The 21,397-nt window shown below is 44.9% G+C and overlaps 1 protein-coding gene across 2 annotated transcripts in view; it reads right to left on the reverse strand.

Annotated features, from left to right (window-relative positions):
- Positions 1–21,397, reverse strand: part of DCDC2 (doublecortin domain containing 2) — a 132,272-nt gene that overhangs the window by 18,773 nt on the left and 92,102 nt on the right. For both annotated transcript variants that reach the window (XM_026660519.1, XM_026660522.1), the window contains exon 9: positions 3,195–3,295. In XM_026660519.1, coding sequence (XP_026516304.1) covers positions 3,195–3,295 — 101 coding nt within the window. The remainder of the gene's footprint in view (positions 1–3,194; positions 3,296–21,397) is intronic.

The raw sequence follows: 21,397 nt of genomic DNA on the forward strand, positions 1-21,397 counted from the left end.
AAGGTATTTACGTGCCAGATATTCTAAACATTCGTATGCCCCTTCATGCTTTGTCCACCATTCCAAACAACATGCTTCCATGCTGATGACGCTCATTAAAAAAAATAATGCGTTAATTAAATTTGTGACTGAACTTCTTGGGGGAGAATAGTATGTCCCCTGCTCTGTTTTACCCATATTCTGCCATATATTTCATGTTATAGCAGTCTTGGATGATGACCCAAAACACGTGGTGTTCGTTTTCAGAACACTCACTGAAAATTTGATAAAACACAAAGAAGGTACCAATGTGAGATTTCTAAAATAGCTACAGCACTCGACCCAAGATTTTAGAATCTGAAGTGCCTTCCAAAATCTGATCGGGACGGGGTGTGGAGCATGCTTTCAGAAGTCTTAAAAGAGCAACACTCTGATGCGGAAACTACAGAACCCGAACTACCAAAAAAGAAAATCAATCTTCTGCCAGTGACATCTGACTCAAACGATGAAAATGAACATGCGTCAGTCTGCACTGCTTTGGATCGTTATCAAGCAGAACCCATCATCAGCATGAATGCATGTCCTCTGAAATGGTGGTTGAAGCATGAGGGGACACATGAATCTTCAGCGCATCTGGCACGTAAATATCTTGCGACGCCAGCTACAACAGTGCCATGAGAATGCCTGTTTTCATTTTCAGGTGACATTGTAAACCATAAGTGGGCAGCATTATCTCCTGTAAATGTAAACAAACTTGTTTGTCTCAGTGATTGGCTGAACAAAAAGTAGGACTGAGTGGACTTGTGGGCTCTAAAGTTTTACATTGTTTTATTTTTGAATGCAGGTTTTTTTGTACGTAATTCTACATTTAAAAGTTGAACTTACATGATAAAGAGATTCACTACAGTACTTGTATTAGGGGAACTGAAAAATACTATTTCTTTTATTTACTGTACAAATATTTATAATAAAAATAAATATAAAGTGAGCACTGTACACTTTGTATTCTGTGTTGTAATTGAAATTAATATATTTGAAAATGTGGAAAACATCCTAATATTTATATAAATAGTATTCTATTGTTTAACAGCGTGATTAATCGCGATTAAATTTTTTAATCGCTTGACAGCCCTACTAAAAACTATTTGTCCACACTTTTGGCAAATACTTATATATACACATGAGAAGTAAATCAGGATTGGCTCATGAGCAATTCATAAACAGGAAAGGGATATGTTTGCAGCAAAGAGTTTGGCCAGGTCGATTCTCTACCTCAGGGACATAAAGATCTACTTAATTGAAGAGCTGGCTCAAGACATAAAATTTTACTTTTAAAAAAACACAGTGAGGTGGATACCTCTCTTTTCCAAACTAGGTAAAAGGAAATAGTGCCTATAAACATAACAAGCTCTGCCAATTTCATACAACTCTACTGAGGAAACAGTGGGACAACTAAATATCATGTTAGCCACTTCAGTTCCAGCACTGTGCGTACAGATTTATCAAAATCAAATAGACACGAGCCTATTTTGCCATTCAGAGGCAATCTAATGTGGTACAAGACTGCAAGAATCCTGGCCCTGATTCTGGGCAGTGGTCTAGCCCCTTTACACTGCTCCGCTGGCACAGAGGGACCAGAACCCAGGTGGACCTATGCACTAAGGAATCCTTCTGACAGAGCAGGGCTCCACCTGCTGGCATAAGGCTGGAACAGCCCAATTCTGCCTTTCTTCAGCAATATGGTGAAAAGCGTTACGGCTAGAACATACTGTGATCTGGACAGTCTAGGCTAGTGGTCCATAGGTGTCTTAATCAAGATCGCTGTAACGTAGAACAACCTCTGTAGTTTTTGTGAGTGAGCCAGAGGAATAGATTTGGGAGTTTAGGGAAGGATTGAAGTGTTATATTAAGAGAGTAATAGTGGGAGAGTTGAGGGCTTAAGAAAGGGGGAGGGGAGAGAGACTGAAAACATGAGGAAGAGAACAGAATGCAGGGAAAAATGAAGAAGATGAAGGAAGAGAAAAAGGATACCCAAGACATGCAAGAGAAAGAAAAGGGCTAAGGAAGGGAAAGGAGGAAGAACAAATGCAAGGGAGACATAAATTACAGTTTAAAAAAAGTTGAATGTCAAAATATTACACAGGAGTGATTGTTTTGTCTTTTGAAATGTACCAGATGGTATCAAATGGCAGGTACTTCCCAAGAAGCTTTCCGGGGTGGGTGGGTGGAGACCAGCAGATCCCCTTTATTCACCCTTCCTCAGTCTCAGTAAACTACTGAAGTTTTCTAGGCATCTTGAGGGATGGTCTACACTTTAAAACTCTTTTTTGCTGGTACAGCTTATTCCCTTTGGGAACTAGTTTAAGCTATGCCAGCGAAAGAACCCCTTTCCAGTATCAGCTGCTTCTCCACTAGTGGGGTTGCTTGTAAAACTCTACCAGTACAGCTCTACTGGCAAACCCTTTCAAATGTAGACAAGGCGCAAATAAGGGGATTGGGGGCACAGTTTCTGGAAACAATACTGTGACACTTCACCTCAGGACAGGGGCTTCTTTTTACAGTAAACATCATCTGAAGACTCAAGGGGTATTTGAGTAGATTTTGGGAGTGCAAGGACTTTGCACTGACACAAAGGAAACTATGATAGGGTCGTGTGCCCTCTTAAGGGCAGTGGTGCCTAGTGGTCAACCCATCCCACCATGTGATTTGGCCCATTAAGGTTTTAAAGGGCCTATTTTTATATATATGAATAAAAGAGACCTGGGGGTTATTGATAGAGAAGACAGTCAGGGGTGGGGTTGTCTCCTGAACCATGATGAAGAGCTGACTTGGACTCCTATAGGGACCCAGAGTGGGGTGATCTGGGTAACTAACAAAGTAAGTCACCTTTTACAGAAAGATTTAATAAACCAGACCCCACAAAGAGGTCTAACCTAAGTCTGGTAATTGGTTAAAAGAACATGTGCAGGCAGAGCCACAAGGGAACATGCTGGAGAGGCTCATCTCTTGACAGGAACAAATAACTGGGACTCAAAAAGCATTCAAGAAAAGGGAATGTATTCAAAAGCAGTGCAACCTTGTATACAATGCTGTACCAATGAACGTTACAAATGAACCCTGTAAAAAAAAATGCAGCAGGCATCAAGGGAAGCGGCAAAAGAAAAACACAAGATTTGTTTTCCACATTAGTCATTTGTTCAAAGCTTAAAGATTACCTGATCTACTGGAACCTCTACTTGAGTGTCTTCATCTTCCTGGATTTCCGCTGCCCCCCACGTTTCAGACCGTTTTTCACCAGCTTTGTAAATACCTTCATCTACAACCAGAAAGAAATACTGAGTCGACGTAAAGACCAATTGTGACACTGTGTGGAACAACAACTGAACTGCACCTAAATTCTGCTTCTAAGAATAGCTTTCAAAGCTCACATACCATTTCCAGTGCAGACCTTTTAATGGATTTTAAATGTCTCATTATGTTCAATTTTGTTTCCTTTGTTTCTAATTACAGTTAAACACACGCTACATTATGTAGGGGAGGAAGGATAAAGAGAGAGAGAGATCTGAACAAACACCCTGCATCTGAACTCCCCTCAACTCTGGGGAAGCTCAGATGTGAACCTGATCTTCACAACACAGAGCTATCACATTACATATAAACAATAGACTATGCATATAGACTCAAAATTATGATATTAGCTCATGATAAATGAGCTAATAAAATTTCCAGTGCTAAGAAAAACATCACAACCTCAGAAGAAAAACTAAATGTGGTGAGTTATTGCAGCTGTGATATTACAATTTAGAATTTACAAAGATAACCAGGGGAATCAACTGCAGTTCCCCGTTCATAGCCTGAACAATAGAAGAAACTCTACAGTTCTGTTTTGCAAAGGCACTGAGAGAGCCTGCCCAGGACCGTGGAGAGGGTTGTTTTAGGTCAGCAAGACTAATAGGTCCACAAGCAGATAGCAGCTTTTCCTCTCCTGGAATTGACACCTCCTCATCTATTATTGGGAGTGGACTACATCCACCCTGATTGAATTGGCCCTGTCAACACTGGTTCTCCACTTGCGAAGTAGCTCCCTGCTCTCCATGTGTCAGTACATAATGCCTGCATCTGTAACTTTCACTCTATGCATCTGAAGAAGTGAGGTTTTTACCCATGAAAGCTTATGCCCAAATAAATCTGTTAGTCTTTAAGGTGCCACCAGACTCCTTGTTGTTTAAGCAGATAGTCGATTCCCAACCTCATTCTAGTTCACATCCGTTTTACACTAGTCTTCATTTTATTTGATTCATTTGTTATTGTACTCTGCAAGAAACTTCCAAATGCCTTAGCCAGGCACATTTTTTGTACCAGAAAACTGGGAAGGAAAAACTAGAATGACAGGTATAGTTTGTAGCCTCAAAGAGTAATAAGGGTTTAAAAACAGAAAAAGCTGTTACTTACCTTTCATAACTGTTGTTCTTCAAGATGTGTTGCTCATGTCCATTCCATGCTAGGTGTGTACGTGCCACACGCACTGTTGCCAGAGATTTTTCCCTTAGTGGTATCTGTTGGGCTGGCTCTGGCACCCTCTGGAGCCGCATGCGTATGCACCGATATAAGAAGCACCAATGGCCCTATGCCATCTCAGTTCCTTCTTGCCAGTAACTCTGACAGAGGGGGAGGAGAGTGGGTCATGAAACGGACAGGACTAACACATCTCAAAGAACAAGAGTTTTGAAAGGTAGGTAACTGTTTTTTCTTCTTCGAGTGCTTGCTCATGTCCTTTTCAAGAAGTACCCCAGGAAGTGGGCTCAAAGTTCATGAATGTGCTGACTGCAACACTCTTCTCCCAAAATTGGCATCGTCTTGGGCCAGGGGCGCTAGAATGGGGGGGTCCAGGGGACCATGGCCCTCCCACTTTTGAAAGTGGACGGGCCTGGCTCATCCCCTTTTCATCATGGGCCTGGCCCCCAGTGCCTCCTCTTCCTCCCCAAAGCTGGAACCTGGCCCGGGGAGCTATGGGGAGCTGCGGGCCCTCCACCTGCCCAGGGCAGGGGGGACGAGAGCAGCCCCCAGCCTGTGTCCCCACCACTCAGGCCCCCCATCCAAGACAGGTATAGGGTCCGTGACCATGGCCCAGCTGTGGATCTTCAGCCTCTGAGGACCCACCTCCAGGCTAGGCTGGAAGCCGGAGCCGGGTCAGGGTAATATCCTCATGGGCAACTGTGGAAAGCTATGGACCCTCCACCTGCCCTGGGTGGTAGGCCTGGGGGGTGGAGACACAGGCCGGGAGCTGCTCTTGGGCCTCCCCACCCCGGGCAGGTGAAGGGACCTGAGAGACCTTGTGCCCCCCCACTTTTAGGAAGAATCCGTCGCCCCTATCTTGGGCCTGTTGGGTGATGGTGTAGTGGGACGTGAAGGTATGAACTAACAACCAGGTTGGGGGCTCTGCAGATGTCCTGAATTGGTACCTGTGCGAGGAATGCTGCTGATGGAGCCTGGGCTCTTGTGGAATGAATGGTCACGATGGCTGGAGGTGGGATGTTCGCCTGCTCATAGCAAGCCTGAAAACAGGCAGTTATCCAGGACGAGAAATTTTTTGGGTTGACACAAGTAGCCCTCACATCGTTTCTGCTATTGCTACAAAGAGCTGTGTGGATTTCTGGAAGGGCTTAGTACTCTCAATACAAAAGGCAAGGGCCCGCCTAATGTCCAACATATGAAGCCGTCGTTCCTAAGTTGTTGTGGAATTGTGCCCTCACCCTTGGCAGGAAGCTGAATGGGGGCGCAGTTGAACCTTGTCCTTGGAGAACAATGTGTAAGGTGATTCGGACATAAGGGCCTTGATCTGAGTGACCCTTCTGGCCAAGGTGATTGCCACCAGGAAGGCGACCTTCCAGGAAAGAAGTAGTAGGAAGCATGATGCTAACAGCTTGAAGGAGGGCCCATAAGTCTCAACAGGACCAGGTTTAAGTCCCGTGGGGAGGTGAGTCGGTTTGCAAACCTGAGGATAGAGTCTTTCCAACACCTTGAGAAACTGGGCTGTCATTTCATGGGAGAACACTGATCTGCCATTCTCTGGAGAGTGGAAGGCTGAGATGGCTACCAAATGAACCTTAATAGATGAGAGTGCCAGACCCTGCTGCTTTAGGTGGAGCAAACAGTCCAAGATAGACTGAAGAGAAGATAGAGATGGAGAGAGATCCCGTTCGGAGCCCACCAAGTGAAACGTTTCAACTTGGCCAAGTAGGTAGCCCTGGTGGAAGGCTTTCTACTACCTAGAAAGACTTGTCAAACCTGTTCCAAGCAGGCCTGTTCTTCAGGGTTAAGCTATGCAGCATCCATGCAGTTAGGTGCAGGGAGGCAAGGTTTGGGTGAAGCAACCGGCTGTGGTCTTGTGAAATCAAGTCTGGGCGGAGTGGAGCTGCCACCGAGAGGTCCAGAATTGTGCCAAATCAATGCTGGCATGGTCATGCTGGTGTTATCAGGATAATTCTTGCCTTGTCCCATTTGATTTTCAGAAGAACCTTATGAAACAAGAGGATCGGAGGAAAGGCATACAGTAGACAGCAGTGGCATTGGAATCGGGGGAGGGAGGGCCAGGGTCCTCCCACTTTTAGAAAGTAGGGGGCCTACCTCGTCTACTTTTCGCAGGGGCGGACCCCGCCCCCTTCCCCTCCTCCTCTTCTCCCCAAGGCCCCGGGGTAGGCCAGCATAAAGTCCAGCGGGGAACTCAGGGAGTTGTGGGGAGCTATGGATGACCCTCCACCTGCCCGGGGTACAGGAGGGCTGAGAGAAGCCCCCGGCCTGTGTCCCTGTCTGGCCAAGGGCAGGTGGACGGTCCGCAACTCCGCGCAGAATCCCCACAGCTGCGCACGTGCCTCTCCCCGACCCAGCTCCAGCCAGGTGGGGAGGGGGAGAAGCCTCAGAGCCGCAGCCCAGCCATGGTAAGAGCTGTGCGGTCAGCTGTGAGGAGCACAGACCCTCCACCTGCCCTGGGCAGAGTGCCCGGGGGGCAGGGACACAGGCCGGGGGCTGCTCGGGCCCTCCACCCAGGGCAGGTGGAAGGTCCACCGCAGCCCGCATGGCTCTTACCATGGCTGGGCTGCGGCTCTGAGGCCCCCCCTCCCACAGCCAGAGCCAGGTCGGGGAGAGTTGCATGCGCAGCTGTGGGGGTCTTGGGTCCCTCCACCTGCCCTGGGTGGGGAGCTAAGGGGAGGTTGGGTAGACGACTGCTTTCAGGCCCTTCCCCGGCCCTGCTCTGGCTTCCAGCTTGGCCAGGGCCTGGGGAGGGCCTAGCCCCCACACTTTTGGTAGGGCTCTGGCACCCTTGGTAGGTGGTCTGCCCAAGACCGGAGAGGGAGCCCAGGCTGTGCCCAAGCAGTGAACAGAACTAATGGCATTTTCTGTTCTGCCTGGTGGCAAACAGGTCCACCTAGGGAGGCCCCACTTTTGGAAGATGACACTGACAACCTCCAGGTGAAGAGACAACTCATGGTGAGAGGAGAAGGACCTGCTGAGGTAATCCGCCAATACGTTCCAGGCTCCCAGGCAATGAGACGCCTGGAGTGTCTCGCACAGAAAGAGAGGCTGCTGGGGCTTGAAGTTCACTGCAGTCACCACCAGGGACCCCCAGGGTGGGGTAGAGGAGCGAGTACAGGTAATCAAATCCGCTTGGCTGGCACATAATACTTTCTCTGCCCTCTTTGAAGTGGGGATCAGAGAAGAAGAGGTTTGCCATAGGGCCTTGACTGGCCCCATCACCACCTCATTGATGAGCAGGGCCACCTTGGTTGGAGCTGCTGCAGCCAAGATATCAATAAGGCTGTATGATGTCTCTTTAAGCTCCTCGATCTCCAAGCCCAGGTTTGAAGCAATCTGCTTCAGAAGGTCCTGATGGGCCCTGAAATCATCCTGGGCTGGGACCCGCAACAGCCTCATCTGGGGAGGAGGAGGAGGAGGCTTGCACCAGAGGAGGAGTTCCTTCCTTTTCCTCGACTACGTTCCCTAGAGGCACTGGGGTCGGTACCAGAGTTGGGATCCAGTGCTGAACAGGAAGGAGCAGTAGCCCGTTTCTCAGAGACCACCAAGTGGGAGGAAGGCCCCGGTACTGGGAGAAACCCCCAGGGATTCCAGTAGGGCCATTGCATTGTCCAGTGACCCGCTGGCCAGGTACCTGCTGGGGGACCGGCACTGAAGCTCGGGGGGGCGTAGGCTGGGTACTGATGGTGGGCTTTTGGTGGTACATAGGGTTCCCCTTCCGACTCCGAAGTGGATTCCTCTCTTGGCAACCATGGTGGAGCGGTACCTGCTTCCACCTCTATATGGTGCCAGAATTATGGGGAACAGTGGCGTGCCAGGGATTGGGACGCTGGGATCATGTGAGGCTTGCCCCTGGATGATGCCAGGGGGCCTGGTGCCGGGAAGGCACCTGATGCCCCCTGTTCCCTCCTGCTTCCAGACGCCGGAGCTGGTAGGTGCCCCATTGGGGTTGGAGGGACAAGAAGAGAGAGGCTCCAGAGTTGATGGCACCGTCAGTCCGCTGATACCGTGGTGGCTTTGTGGTCTGAAGTCCCGACAGATTTGTCAGAGCAAGAAAGGGTCATTCCAGCAACAATCCCAGGCGGTACGAAGGAACTGAGAGGGTGCGGGCTGGTGGCACCCCTTATACGGGTGCATATGTGCGCAGCTCCACAGGGTGCTAGAGCCGGCCCAAGAGATACCACTAAGGGAAAAAATTCCGGCAACGGTGCACGCACACCTAGCATGGAATGGACATGAGCAAACACTTGAAGAATGATGGGTACCAGCACTAAAAACAATGGGGAAAGGTTTGCTCTGCAACTTTCTGATGAGCTACGCAAGACTGATAGATATCCATTCTGACATACCCAAGTGCTGATTGTACCAGCACTGAGCACTGATATCACATGTAGGAAGAATTTCCCCGATCATGTAGTAGCAGCATGTGCACCAGTGGAGCACAAGTACAGAGGTGCTGTGATAATGGACTGAAATCAAAAACATGTGTGTAAAGAGCATGCTTGTAGTAATGAGAGATTTTAACTAGGCAGGAATAAAGTAGGGCACACTAAGTTAAGAGAATACATCAATAAATATTGAGTGAAATCCAACAGATCTACTGGAGAAATGTAAAGTGTGTATAGGTACCTACATCACCAACCAATAAATAAAAAAAACCAAAACCAGTGGAGTATGTCAGGTACAAATATCAGTTAGAAAGGAAAATGAAAGTGTTAGAGAATAAAAGTTTTAGATGTGCACACGCACATACACTCTACAGAAGGCTGCCTATTGATACACTAAAGGCACCTTTGACACAACCTAAAAGTGCCCCTATGCAAAACAACATTCCAACCTAACTCAAGTGCAGCAATGCCATTCCATATGGCCCGTAACCAGCAACCCAAGTAAATAAAAAGCGCCGGGGGGGGGGGTGTAAGACGAGCTTTGCAGCATGCCCTGAAGGTCATCATATTCAGACCCTTTTTGGACGAAGGTGTGGCAAGGAGCAAATTTCAAAGCAGTAGGGCCCTCACAGAGAACATCCTTTCAGCAGTCTTATTTATACCAACTGGGCTTCTGTGCAAGTGTCTCTGTTGATCTCAACTGTGATAGCACGGCATGTGGAGAGAGTATAATATAAAAAGGAAACCATCGTTAGAGAGTGAAAAAGAAATTTTCTGCGTATGGGGATCACCAGCTGGAAAGGGCTGCTCCATCTCATTGCCTAGATACAAGCAGCTCTGCCGCCAAAGAATTTGTGCTTAGCTCTCTGGTCTTGCAATCCACCTTCTAACCCCAGGCGACAGCTTCCTTAGCAGGTACTTCCAAACTAAATTGATTCATCTCTGAAAGTACAACTTAGACATAATACCTCAGGTGGGTCTTCTAGATTCATATAGTGACCCATAATTTCCACACCAACAAAAATTGCTAGCCTGAGCTCCCATTCCCATATAACATCTGCTAGGTTAGCTTAGCAGTTAAGCGACTGATCTTAATTAGCAGAAGGTGCTGTTTCACCCAGTTCTTTAGTGCTGCTGCTTCTTGAGCTAGCCTTGTGCTCCTGGTGCTCCTTTGCTTGTTGATGTAAGAGACTACAGTCATGTTGTCTAGATGAATTGGGAAATATAATATCTGTTTCTTGAAAGCCAGTTGGGTGACCCTCTCAGCTCAGAGCTTTCCTGAAGGGCTGTCCCTTAAGTAGACTGATGAAGTAACTTCACTTGCTTGGACCAGGTTTCTTGAACTACAAAGTCATTCTCCATCTCAGAGGCTGGTATTTAGTGTAAATGTTATTCCTGACAGGTCCTGCAATAACATCCCTCTCTTCTGGCACACAGTCTTCCAACCAAAACACACATTGTCTGGCCTCTGGAGACAGAAGGATCCTTGCTTGTAAGTCACTGTTCCTCAGCTTCCACTGAGCCAACAGAAGATGCAGAAAGAGGATGTACATGTTCCTGTCCAGTGCTCCAGTCCTAAAAAAAGAAGTGCCAGTACACTCTTCTGGCACTATCACTCTGTGAAGGTATGGGAGATCACCCCAGCACACATCCCTCTGGTTAATCACAGCACCACAGAGTCCTGCCTTGATCTCCCTCCACCTGGAGTGTAAACAAGCCCAGACCAGTTTCAGATATTAAAGAGCACCCTCCATGGAGGGTCTCCTTTATTTACCAGAAAGTCTTTAACTGAACAACCTCACACAGACATACACAACACCTTTCTACCTCAGCTTCCTGGTTGAGGGGCTCAGTCAGTCCCAGTCTATCTGTCATTTGTCTTGGGTTTAGTATTTGCCTCTGTCCAGGAGCTCTGTCTGGTTGCTGTTGCCTCAGAACTCCTGATGCTGTCTGGATGGAGTTTTCCTCTGACGTCCAGGTCCGTGAAGGTCTCTCAAAAGGCTGTTCCAAACATCAGACAGGGCTCTCTGGCCTCTCAGCCCATTGTGAATTCTCTGCTCCCTTGAAGCATTTTTCCAGGCTTCCTGCCCTGGTAGGCTCACCAGGGAGCTTTCTGTTTCCAAGATCCCCCTTTAGGTTCTCTGCCCTAGAAGCATAGTTTCTGTTTGGCTCACACTCCATCTACCTCCATCTCCTTACACTGGGAGCACAGCTTCCACTTAAGTGAAGTGCGCTGTGTCTCTCTCTCTCTTCTAACAGCACAGCTTTTGTCTGGTTCGGGCTCTCTGGGAGCTCCAATCTGCTGGAGCTTCCTTTCTCTTCTGAAGTCTCTCTCTCTCTCTCTCTCTAATGGAGGCCCTTAGCCTTTTATCAGGCTCAGGTGCTTCCTTGCCTAATTAAATGCCGCCAGTTACTCAAGTGATTTAACTACTCCCAGGTGAACCTGAGCTGTCCCAATCTCTCTTGTGGAGCCTGTCTGAAGTAGGCTGGGCCTCTGACCCCTTCAGAGAGGCAGCTACCCTCTGACACACTAGTAAGTGATGGTACCACAAGTACCACAATGCTATTAAAAGTGCTGGAATGGCATTCCTGAGCGTTCTGGCACAACTTGAACTCTGTTTCTGGCTAAGGGAACCATATCTATGAAAGTTGTAATTCTCCCCAGGAGCTGAAGAATCTGCTGGATTGAATAGGCTTGATCCCATCCAAAGCTGCCAGACCTCTTGATGACTGGCCTATAGTAGCATTACCACCATAGCTACCAGTAGTGGAACTGTATGACTCGTTGCAACAAAGGGACATTTTAGATTTAAAAAAAAAAAAAAAAAAAAGGTAGTGTAAAAACTTCAGAGGAGTTGTGGCACTCAGTACATCTGAAAACCAGACCCATAGGACAGTGGTTCTCAACCTTTCCAGACTACTGTACCCCTTTCAGGAGCCTGATTTGTCTTGCCTACCCCAAGTTTCACCTCACTTAAAATCTATTTGCTTACAAAATCAGAGATAAAAATACAAAAGTGTCACAGCACACTACTGCTGAAAAATTGCTTACTTTCTCATTTTTATCATATAATAATAAAATGAATTGCAGCCCCCAGGTTGAGAAACACTGATATAATATATAGAGCAGGCCATTTTCTGTATGAAATTTTAGTTTGTACTGACTTCGCTAATGCTTTTTATGTTGCCTGTTGTAAAACTAGGCAAATATCTAGATGAGTTGATGTACCACATGGAAGATCTCCAGAGGTAGGCATACCCCTGGTTGAGAACCACTGGCATAGGACCCAGGATCACTGCTATTGAAGAAAAAGACACATTAGATCATGTCTATCCCCCTACAATGACTAGTTCCCATTAAGGACATATCAGATATTAGAATGATACTGCACTTGGTTATGTATATTTCATAAAATTCAGTGGGGCTCAACCCTCAGGCAGGACAAGTGTACCCTAAGTGCAGATGAGAAGCAAAGGTGGGGGGGGAGGGGTGTGAATGTATCTTTCCACAACCTCCACCCTCAGCCAGTTGGAGCTGAAATGAACACCAGTGAAACTTACGCAGCTTCAGGACTGCTCTAAATCGCACTGCCTGCAGCCAGCAGCCACAGTAGCCCAGGATCTGTTAGAGAGTCTACCCTGTCCCTCCTTGCACTCTGCTGGCTATGCTGGCTTTGAACCACCTGAGGATTCACCTGTGACAAGGGGAACCCTCAACTACCCCTACAGGGACACTCCAACTGCTTTGGGCTGCCAACTAAACCCCAAAGAGGGAAAATGTAGATAAATTAGTAACAAATGTCCTAGAAAAACTATAGATATCTCAAAATATTCTGAGAGACACAATTCACCAAGGATATTTTTCCACTGTCTAAACAATGTTCATAACCCTGTGCAGATATGCCATTTAATAAATGGGGACACCTTTATCCTGTAGAAAGAACCACAGGAACTGCATATTTGGAACTTCTGAGCAAAACAGAAGAGCTGAAATGCCGAGACCCTTTCCTGTTCGATGCAGTTCAGTATTTCAGTTTAGCCTGACTGGAATCCTTTTGTACACTTTGCTAAACAAGAACATTACATGGATGTATTAAATGGTAAATGAGTTACACATTCAAATAACTGGTAAGAAATCTATATATTTTAAATAATTAAGCACAGTAATTAATGCCTCTTGTATAAGCTCCTTTCCTAACCAACACTAACTATAAAAAAATTATTGTAGCACAAATTATAACATTATACACAGTCATTTAATGCATTTCAGATTTGAAACTGATTGAAGTTTAGCAGTAGGGATAAAAGAAAGTCATTGTAACAATGGCTTGCCCTGAATATTTTATGGAAATCAGAGGCATTTATTAACTGTAAGCTCTGTATGTAAGCAAGAAAGTTAATATGACTAAAAAAATATTAATGTGAATTGCCAGACTCTGCCTCATAAAATGCTACGTCAAATAAACAAAATGTAAAAAATCTGTGGTTCATTAAATCTCATAGATTGCTATGAGGGATGGGGGCGACCTAGGAGTTAATGCCTGTCTATGACCATTTTCTTTTTGAAAAAATCTCCAGGCTGCATTGTGGTGGAAGATCCATGATTCTTCCTTTAAATGGGTTTGGTGGTAGTTCATTGTGTGTAGAGAGAGAAGGAATTAAACAGAAATTGGTGGCAGGGAACCTGAATATGAAAAATACTTTTCTTCATCTGATGCTAATGTGGTCAACAGGATCAAGCTTTTAAACATTTAGTTGCTTGCTTCAGAATGTACTGAATTCCTAATAAGAATTCACTCAGCTATAGGTTGCTGACATCAGACTATCTCAATGGAAATTGCAAAAGGTGCTTCCAGAAGTTTGACCTTGTATGAAGCATTCTCCTTTATTGATAGGAATGCAGTAAATGCTAGAGCAGAGAAAAGGGTGCTTCACTTGTATGCAGTAGTTCGTTCTGAAAGGATTACGTTATTTATCTTACAGTTCGCTGCTACAAAAAAGAATGGGTGTGATATTTTGGGACTTGTTTTTCCCCCCACCTTCTTTGAACATTCCCATATTTATTTTCTCTCTCTGCTTCTAGGTGTTTAATTTATTCATTTATTGCTCAAATGACAGTTATAGACCATTAAAGACTATGTGTATGTTACAATAATAAAGTATCGCCTGTTTAGTCTAGATCTGTTTTGATTTCTTGTCAGTTTTAAAATACATCACTCTCTTAGGTTCCTAGTATAACTCATCTCTCATAATGGCAAAACTTTTGTACAGGACCAGATGAAGCACTGCAACTTATATTCTATTTTACTCTATATAGGGTCTTATTCTGCATTCATCACTGGAGTATCTGAGTGCCTTCCAGTACTGCATTAAGCAATGTGACTAATCTGTCACATGTGGTTTGTTCTCTCATCCTCTCCCCCAGGCGGAAATGTGTGTACAGTGGAGTGTTTTGTTTTGATAGAGAGAGTTTTTCTTTTTTATGTACATGTTTCTATGTTTACATTAGAGAAGGCAAAGTTGAAAAAGGGTGCCTTGCACTAGAACGGAAGGTGGTGAGGTTTGTGGCAGCTGTAAGACTACATTCAGTGTCACATGACTGCTACTAATGAAGCATTGTGATATAGACTAATTGTAAAAAAATGATCTTATTTCCTTCATCAGTTGTAATTACCGCCAATAATAAACCTCCAAGTCCAGGGAAATCTCTGCAAATAAATATGATTATGATTTCTCTCTCACGAACAATAAATCAATAAATAAACAAACATGACTTTCTTCTTTACTGAGTTATTGTCAACACTTCCCTTTCTTTAGCATAGTTTCATATGCATGGTAACTTCTCAATGAGCTGGTCATATTACTATGTTTGAACTACAGATTTTTATAAAACAACTAAGAGTCAACATCGTGTAAACATGGTCATTAACATTTTTAACTCTGAATATCAGCCATGCACTTAACTATCCCAATGTTTACATTATGCTAAATTCACATGCTCTTGGTATTAGTGGCACTCATTCTTAATGAAGAGTGAAAATAAAATGCACTTCAATGGAAGAGATGTGTTTATGGAGATACAAATGTAAAGATGATGCATACTGTATGCCTACACAGTATTGATCTAATACCCACCAGCTCTCACTTTCTTTTTTATCCACCTCCTAATCCTCGCAAAATAAAATTCACTAAGGTCTCAGGCTGAAGGAATCACTTTCATTCTTGAGGGAAAAAATTGAGATTGTGGTTTCTGTTTTGTAATCAATGATGGTTCAAATGTACTCAGCTTGTGATTTTGAAATTAAATTCCTGTAGTTGCAAAAAAAATCTATAAGAGCCATTAGTGATTCTGAAAGGCAAAAAATAACATGACAGTAAGACAGGTCACCTCTCTAGGGGGACCCAACACCTTAAAATATCATTCAGTGACAAAAACCAACCCGCATATAGAGTAGATACTTGCAAAATATGTGTGGGAAACCACCACAGATGTGTGTAATATATGACAAGGAGTTTATTTTAGGGGGAGATTTTCAAAGGCATAAATATGAGTTAGGTGCTCAATAAAAAGGATGCTTCAGAAGATTGAACATTAGTAAATAGTATTAGAAGATTATACTAAACTATCACACCCTACAAAAACTCTGCACTGATGCTACAATCTACTAAAATATGGTATCAGAAAATAATTTTCTAGGTATGATATTGAGCTTGTATTAATAAATTGGCTCCAAAGGGGCTTTCATCAATTTTATTAGGATCACATGGATGTCTCAAACATCTGGCTTTTAAAAGAGATGGGTTTTGCATATTTTTCTTTTAACTAGCCCCTCGATGCCAGCATTTTGGATGTCTCCATATGACACATAATGCAAAATGTTCTGAATAATTCCTATCGGGCTGAGACTGGTATCCTTTTTCTAATGTTTCAGAATTGAACTGGGCTATGAAGAAATGGATGCCTCTGAAGGTGATGATGAAGCCTAACACAATAAAGAGTGTGCTTTGGCCTTTTAAAGATGGTTTTATGGGATGAAAGATTGCTCACCAAGTTGGCACTGAACAACATAAATGTGAGGCATGTATACCTGAACAGCTTGCACAGTTCTTTTCATTTTCCAATCACATTATACAACTGAAGTATTTTAAATTGGCTCTTATTTCCTAAGGCTAAAGTAGGATTTTACTGTCTAGAATTGGGCTAAACTACTATTTGCACAATAGGTGCCAACCAAATAAACAGTGGGGTAAAATATCTAATGGATTGAGGAGATATCACCACAACATATGCTTTTGGTATCACTTTAATAAGCCCAATTATTGCTGAGGCACAGCTGCAGTAATCTATGGCTCTAAACCTCACTGACATTTCCAGTTGCAGCCACCGTAAGAAAAAACATGTTCAGTATTGCTTATGCGATTACCAGTGTGACACAAATCCAATCATACCATTATTATGTCTAATAGGTTAGAAAAACTGAAATGCTAGCTTGCAGTCTACCAGATTTGTCATAAACATGAAGGGAGTTAAACATAAAAAAATAAGTAATTCTTCAATCATCCTGATTTTATGGGATTGTGACATGCATGGGTTATGATATGTATGGCATACCGGTGAAACAGTTTCTAGTATGTGCATTTTAAAAAAAAGCAAATTCAAAAATAACGTATGGCTAACCTTGCAGTCTGAACTGTGCTGGAAGATTTAGGTTAAGCCTTTAAGTATTATATGGACATAATTCTTGATTAATTAAATCCTGGAATCAACTTCCTTCAAACATTTGGCACTTATGTACTCAAACAACAGAAAAACAGATTCTAAGCTTGAGGAGCAAAAACACATTGTCGCCAAAGAATATTTAGTTTTTATCCACTTCAGTATACTCCAAAGAGTGCACATTTCAATTCTGTGTATAGTTTATTTGGTCCAAATTAAAATGAATCCAGTAGCAACTTCTAATGTATATAGCACATAAAATATGAAGATTCTTAAAGCACTGTACATAGGAAACAAAAATCAGGAACAATACCCAAGATGTGGCAGTTGAGCGGATGTGGTGCTGTTTTCAAATATGCTGTTAAAAGTAGATATATTTGTAATTTGTAAATCTATAACTGCTGTCCATTCTGTTCATTATTTGGATTCCTGAACACTTATATTACTTTATAAACGCCTTACGGTTCACATTTAAAGTTGTTAGTGTTCATGAGATGTGCCTGATTGGTCTAAGTGAAATGTGAAATCCTGTATTTATTTACAGTACAGGTAATAACAATACAAATAGAACAAGGACGTAATTCTAATACATAGGTTTTCTTAATGGCAGCATCTTTACTACGATTCAGTGGAAGGTCTCTCTCCAGCTCCCGCCCTTTAAAAAAATATATTTTGAACAGCACAATCAAGGAGTAGTGAATTTCTTGGAGATATGCGATAGTCTGAATCATTCAAATTATTTTTCTAAGAACTCTTTAGAAGAGGGGTAAGAGGACAACTCGAAGGGAGATCAGTGGACTGATCTCTACGAAAACTAGAGTTAACTTTGGAGGAAAACTAGGTACCAAGTAGATGGATACTTTGACCTGGTGTAAGATCAGGAAAGAACCTATAAGAAAAGAACTGCTAATTCTCTCATCCTCCACACAGTGGAAATGACCAACAACATGGCCATCTCAACTGAAAGTCACCCACCCAAATAGGACCCTAAACTTATGAAGAGCTTATGCAAAAGTATTTTTAGAATCCAAACAGTGGACCTAGAAGAGAGATTCTTGTATACTCTCATGAATCTGGTGACTAGACCCTGGTGCTAAACTGTATTATACTGTTCAGCTACTAGACACCATGTGTAACATATTTAAATGAAGCTCATATCAGCCATTCCTGGAAGTTCATTAAATGATCTTCTTGTGGAAGACACATCTCTGGTATGTCTCTCTGAGAAGGAGGCTCTGTAGCCAGTCTGCATCTGGTACAGGAACCTCAGCTGCTAGCAGCATGCCCATCACCTATCTTGTACAAAGTATACATGACAGCGAGGTCCCAATGGCAAACAGGCTATGTTTGCTTCCCAGTGGACATATTCAGGTAGAGAGATGGCAATATGCAGGAAGGTGACTGCTAGAGCTATGGACGTTAGGAATTCTCCAGGTCCCACCACAGGTATAATTGTCCAGGGTGAATCCATATTGATTTTTCTGTATTCTACAATGGAACTAAACCTCTTCAAATTTAAGACTGGATGCAGAAAATCATAACCCTCCCCCCAAGCTTTTTGTCATCACAAACAACAGAGCACAGATCCCTGTAAAGCAATCCTTGATTGGCACCCGAAGATGGTTCTGCTGTAGGTCCAGCCACACAGTTTCTTGCTTCTCTGGCTGATAAGAGATGGGAGATGGCAAAAATCAGTGGGAATTTGGAAAAGACTATAAATCCACAAATATCCGAATGAGATCACAGATAGCACCCAGCTATCTTTGGTAATCTGCCCTCACTGCTTATAGGAAATGGAGATTTCCTCTCACTGGAAGCAGGGATGGGCCTTGCTTCCCTGACATTAAAAACTCTCCTTCACCAGCATTGTGCACTCCTGCTGCCACAGGTCTATTCCTCAGGCCCAGTCGGACCTTGGGGCCTATGACCACTACCAACACTTAAATGGGAATCGGAGGGGCTGGATGATCCTGGCACAGAAAAGATAATCAGCTTCTTGGGCTCCAAAAGGATGTTCCCCAGAAAACTTCTCACCTTTAACAGGAGTAGCTATGAGCGTCTGCTTGGTCTGAATCTCCTGGAACTGTAGCCTTAAGAGGATTCTCCTCTCTTGAGCCTGTTTATAAGTATCCAGGTGACCACTTTCAAGGGGACATCATTCATGTAGTTGGAAATGAAGTGGAGGCTAGACCAGGCTTCCTTCACCTACTTGACCCAATGAGAATCCTGATCCACAGCCTGCTGCTAAATTGCTATAGGAATTGCTCCAAAGAACATTGAAGTTGAAGGGAGTTTTTTCAGAGCATAACGTTCTGGCTGAATCCACCAAAATAGTCGTTGTATTCAGTTCATGCATTCTTTTGGATTCCAGCTTCCTGTCAAAAGGATCTTTCAGAGAAAATTCCCTCCTCTATGTGAGAGCAGGTATCCTCAAGTGAGGAGTTAACTCAGTGTCTATTTTCATGAGAGACTTGGGATTTCCTATGCTTCTTGAGCAGGTGGTCCATTAGGATAGGATGAGAATTTAGCACATCCCAGGATTCATTGACACTTTCTTAGATATCCTCGTGGGAAAAGGAACAGCCAAAGGGTTCTTCCCACATAAACAGCCTCTTTTAGGGGGCTTTTGTTCTTGGGAGATATCCTGGGGGAAATCCAGGATGGAGGATGCCACTTTCTCAGTGGTGTTGAAGACACAATCTCTAAGGAACACTCACCCTCTTCCTCTGGGTTTTCCAGTACCCTGGGACTGACGGCCAGATGGCAAGAGACTGCTTCCCCTGGCCTCTGCTTTGAGATGAATTTGGTAGGTACCAGGGCAGTGGTCCCCAACCTTTTCGTGGCCAGTAGCACATTCATGTTTTCAGAAGAGTGTGGCGGGCACCAACAATTTTTCAAGGCTTATTTTGTATTTGTACATTAAATAATACGAAAAACATCATATTTAATATTACATAATATATGAATCCAGTGAGAAGAGAGAAGCCGGAGAGAAGCCGCGAGGACAGAGAACACCGGCGCCCGCAGCCCCGGAGTACTCTGTCCCCAGCAGGTGCGGGGCCCTGGCTTCTTTCCCCTGCTGGGCACTAGGTGGGCCCTGCACCTGCCGGGGACAGAGAACACCGGCGCCCACAGCCTGCAGCCCCAGAGTTCTCTGTCCCCGGCAGGCATGGGGCTGCGGCTTCTCTCCGGCTTAAGCCACGGCCCCACACTTGCCAGGGACCGAGAACACTGGCGCCCGCAGCCTGCAGCCCCGGAGTTCTCTGTCCCCGGCAGGCGCGGGGCCGCAGCTTCTCTCTCCTGCTGGGCACTAGGCAGGCCCCGCGCCCGCAGCCTAAGTTCTCTGTCCCCATCAGGCACGGGGCCGCGGCTTGTCTCCCCTGTTGGGCACTAGGTGGGTGCACATAAATGCCCCGGCGGGTGCCATGGCGCCCGCGGGCACCGCGTTGGGGACCACTGTACTAGGGAAATCAAAGTGGAAGAATGCCTCCAGACTAGGATTGCCACCTCCAAGACACCGAAAACTCATCCACTGGTCACCCACCCCACCAACAAAAACGGTCCTAATGCCAACTATAGCTAATTATTACTAAAATGTTTGAGAGAAAGAACCATTTCACATGGAGTCTCAGTGCCACTCAGGTTTGTCCCAGCCACCAAATCTGAGTGCTGCTGTGACCTCATATGCCAGATCGCAATGCCTGGCATGGAGAGCCAGGCCCAGCCCCACAGGACAGGAGCCACCACTGCAAGGTGAATGTGGGACAATCCCTCTGCACTAGGGCAGGATTAGGGTTTCAAAATAAGACAAATTGCAGTTGGTGGGTCACGTTAGTAAAACATTTGGGAACCACTGCTCTCATGTATCCCAAGTAGGGAAAAAACGGCACATTAAATCTTTTAACCAGGAAGGCAGTACAAAAACCACCCAGAACCATTAGAAACCAGCCTAGTGGCAACCCCAGTTCAAACTATGATGATTGGGACCCTCCCCAACATTGTGGCTGACTGCAACACTGGGGAATGGGGACAGGGCACCAATCATCTAACAGAGATCCTGCTGGAGGAGGAACAGGCTAGCTATCTGTCTTAGAGTCACTACAGCGTAGAGCTTGTGGACTGGGCGACAGAGAGTCAGAAAGTGGCCTGCTCACCCCTCCCATCTTAAATTTCTCAAACACAGAATTGAGGCAGATCACAAAGGCAGAGAGAAGCTGGAAGGAAAGCAGGAACATGGAGTCCATTTACCTGAACTCATACTCCTCCAGATCTGTGCCTTGGCCCCAGCGCTTGCCATGAGACATGCTGCTTGTCTGATGTCTACTTAGCAGGGTAGCTGCAACTTATTAAGCCTCTTATCCCGCTGGTGAAGGGTCCCATGAGTTACTAGGATTGAAAGATGCCTGTCACAAAATGGCCCTGGGTCCCTTTGTAGTCACTGCAGTACCTTATGAGCCACTACAATCCCGCTGCTCACACCACAACTGCAGGACCCTGCAGCAGGAGTTCCTATCTCACCATAAGGTAGGAGACTGGGGCTGAGAGAGAGATGGTGTTAGTGGAGGGGCTTTTCTGAGCTCCGAAAGCACAGCATCCAGCTAGGGGAATTGGAATTGCATAGTATGATGTCACAGACAGCAACAGTCCAGATTCCAGACTGAGGAGCTTTCAAAGTCAGTCACCAATTTGACTGGACTGTTGCTGTCTGTGACTGTTTTTCACTCTTAGTGTTTTATTGTTATACGTTCTTTGTTACTTAAAAAGCTGCGTTAAACCAAAA

The sequence above is a fragment of the Terrapene carolina genome, unplaced genomic scaffold, assembly GCF_002925995.2.
Source record: "Terrapene carolina triunguis isolate 2854851 unplaced genomic scaffold, T_m_triunguis-2.0 Scaffold58, whole genome shotgun sequence".
In the NCBI taxonomy this organism is placed as follows: Eukaryota; Metazoa; Chordata; order Testudines; family Emydidae; genus Terrapene; species Terrapene triunguis.